The sequence below is a fragment of the Perca fluviatilis genome, chromosome 7 (genome assembly GCF_010015445.1).
Source record: "Perca fluviatilis chromosome 7, GENO_Pfluv_1.0, whole genome shotgun sequence".
Classification (NCBI taxonomy): Eukaryota; Metazoa; Chordata; class Actinopteri; order Perciformes; family Percidae; genus Perca; species Perca fluviatilis.
In genome coordinates, this window is record NC_053118.1 from 9,027,055 (window position 1) to 9,029,683 (window position 2,629).

Genomic DNA, 2,629 nt, shown 5'->3' on the forward strand with positions numbered 1-2,629 from the left:
ATTCGCCGCATCTGAGAAAGGCATAAAAAGCCAGCAAAAACACGGACTCCAGTAAGGAGTCAACGTAGGGAGAAACCACCCCCGCCCGAAGAACCGAGACCATAGCGTGCAAAATACCGAGAGTGATAGGCTGCCTCGGATCGGGGGGAGAAGGATGGGACTTGGAAATGCCTTTCAGCAGCAATTTAACGGCCTGATTAGAGAAAATGCTCGGAAACGACGGGTCATAACAGCGGATGTGAAACTGAACGCTGGCGAGCAAACCTCGAGTATACTGCAACTTAAATTTGCGAGTGTCAGTACAATAACAAATGAATGCACAAATGCTGCTTGTACGAACGGGTTTAAGAGGAACAGAAATACAAACACAAAAGAAACAGAAGGTATGCCAAGCAAAATCATAGGTTTTCAAAGTAGACGCAGCCAAGCCTTTTCTCATATAATCCCTAGAGGAATCTAGATAAGGACGTAGGGGCGATAGGTTCAATACAGCGCCAGCTTCTGGAGAGAAGGCAGAGTGACAGGGAAGGGGCAGGCGGTAGGGCACCGGCGCCGAAAGGCCTGAAAATGAAAACGAGACAGAGCATCAGCCACACCATTAGAATGACCGGGAACATGACGGGCAGTGATGAGAAAATTGTGCATGACGGCAGACCAGGTGATGCTTCTCACAAACGGCATAATTGCACTACATGAAGAGCGCCCCATATTGATGATGTCGACGACCGCTCGATTGTCGCACAAAACGGAGATACGTTTGCGCTGCCATTGATGGCCCCAGACGCGGCAAGCTACGGCGATGGGGTAAATCTCATGCAAGGCCGACGAATCAAGCCGGGAGAAGGTGGGAGGCCAGTGACCTGCGAACCACTGCCCCTGAAAAAATCCACCGAACCCGGCAGAAGGGGCAGCGTCTGTGAAGAACAGCATAGAGTCAGAAGAATGCACCAAATCATCGTAAAAAAAGGAAACACCATTCCAATGTTCGAGAAGGTGAGCCCAAAACCGCAAATCGGAACGGCAGCCGTCATCTAGGGATACGAGATCCTGCAGTTGGGAAATTGAAGATGCCGTATCCAGCAACCGGGATATGAACGAACGCCCCTGAGGAATAACACGCATGGCGAAGTTTAGGTGGCCCAAAAGGGAAAGCAACTGGCGTTTGGGTATGGAAATGGCGGTCGAAAAAGACGCCAGCGATCGCCGAATGCGTTCTGTAATTTGTGTCGGGAGAGACGCTTGTATTTCCACGGAGTCGAGGGTAATCCCGAAAATCCAGGCGCGGCGGGCAAGACCTAAAGTTTTTCGTCAGACAAAAGGAACGCCAAGGGAATGAAAGCAGCTCCGCAGCTTCCCCAGAGACGACCCTGAGCTATCGTGAGGGGGGTCGATAAGCAAAAAATCGTCCAGCAAATGAAGCACCGAAGGCACCCTCACCCTGTTAAGCAGGATCCAGCAAAGGGCCTCCGACACGTGATTAAAAATGCAAGGGCTGCTCTTGCACCCAAAGGTCAGGCGCACACCGAAATAGAAGTTTGAGTCCCACTTAACACCGAAAAGAGGCCATTGGGAAGGATGGACGGGCACGATTTTAAAAGCGTCTGTGATGTCAGCCTTGGAAAGCCAAGAGCCCACCCCAGCCAGTTTAATCAGGTTGATGGCATTATCGACGGTGGCATAGTGCAGAGAAAAGGGGGCTAGTGGGATGAGACTGTTAATGCTGGGAACAGGCCCGTTATGCGGCGCGGACAAATCGAAGATCAACCGCTTTTTGCCAGAATACTTCCTTGTAGCGACGCCGATCGGATTGCCGCGAAACAGGGAAAACGGAGGAGAACTGAACGGCCCAATGACATGGCCCTTAGCCACCTCCGACGCCAACAACCGAGAGACTGTGTCGGGATCGGAAGTGGAGGAAAGGAGATTTTTAGCCACGAAAGAAACAGTTGGCGCTGTAAGCACGCCCACCCGAAAACCTTGGGAAAGCCCAGTGAGAAGGTGATCAACAAACACCGAATCAGGATGCGAAGACAGTTCATATGCCAATGCACACAGTTTTAATGGAGTGGATGGGTGAACAGTCAAAATGTCTTTGAGCCGTGGCGAGGCGGCCGCCGGGCAGACCGGGCAGACGCGAGCGCCGAGGGCAGACAGACCAGGGGTGGGCATCGCGGCAGTAGCTGCAGACGTGAAGAAAGATGCAATTGGGGAAGGTACAAACATTGTCATTAAAGTTATTGCAAATGGGAGGTTGGTTAGGCATAATGACCTGGCGGCCCTGCGCAGCAGTGTCGGGAGGGGAACGGGGACGAGGAGACCGAGAGGAGGGGCCGGGGACCTGGCGAAAATGCAGCATAGGGCACAGAGAAGCCACGTGGCCCGCGACTCCACAGGTGGCACAGGAATTAACCTGCGCACCACCCACCAGCATGACCAGAAGCTCGAGATCCACGACGGACCAGTCCAGCCGGACATTGGACCGAGCGAGGTGCAGCGCCGCCTTACTAGAGAAAGCCTTGTGATAGCGGTAGAAAAAGTTCCTCCCATACTTCAAGTTGAGATTGCCAATCAGAGCAAGGTAGGAATCAAGTTCCTGCCGCCGTTCCGGGTACACTGAGCAAATACAAAA

General features: G+C 52.6%; 1 protein-coding gene across 1 annotated transcript; it reads right to left on the bottom strand.

Annotated features, from left to right (window-relative positions):
* Positions 1–342: 342 nt before the first annotated feature.
* Positions 343–2,169, bottom strand: LOC120561901. The gene is made up of 2 exons (XM_039805234.1): positions 1,524–2,169; positions 343–1,295 (listed from the first exon to the last, which is right to left on the bottom strand). The coding sequence occupies exons 1-2, from the start codon at positions 2,167–2,169 to the stop codon at positions 484–486; spliced, it is 1,458 nt and encodes a 485-aa protein (XP_039661168.1). The 3' UTR covers positions 343–483.
* Between the last annotated feature and the right edge of the window lie 460 nt (positions 2,170–2,629).

Excerpts from the sequence above, each read along its gene's own strand:
- LOC120561901 (XM_039805234.1), bottom strand. The coding sequence starts at position 2,169 with ATGCCCACCCCTGGTCTGTCTGCCCTCGGCGCTCGCGTCTGCCCGGTC. Across the intron at positions 1,296-1,523 it reads GGACTCAAACTTCTATTTCG|GTCTTGCCCGCCGCGCCTGG; the intron begins GTGTGCGCCTGA and ends GAAAAACTTTAG.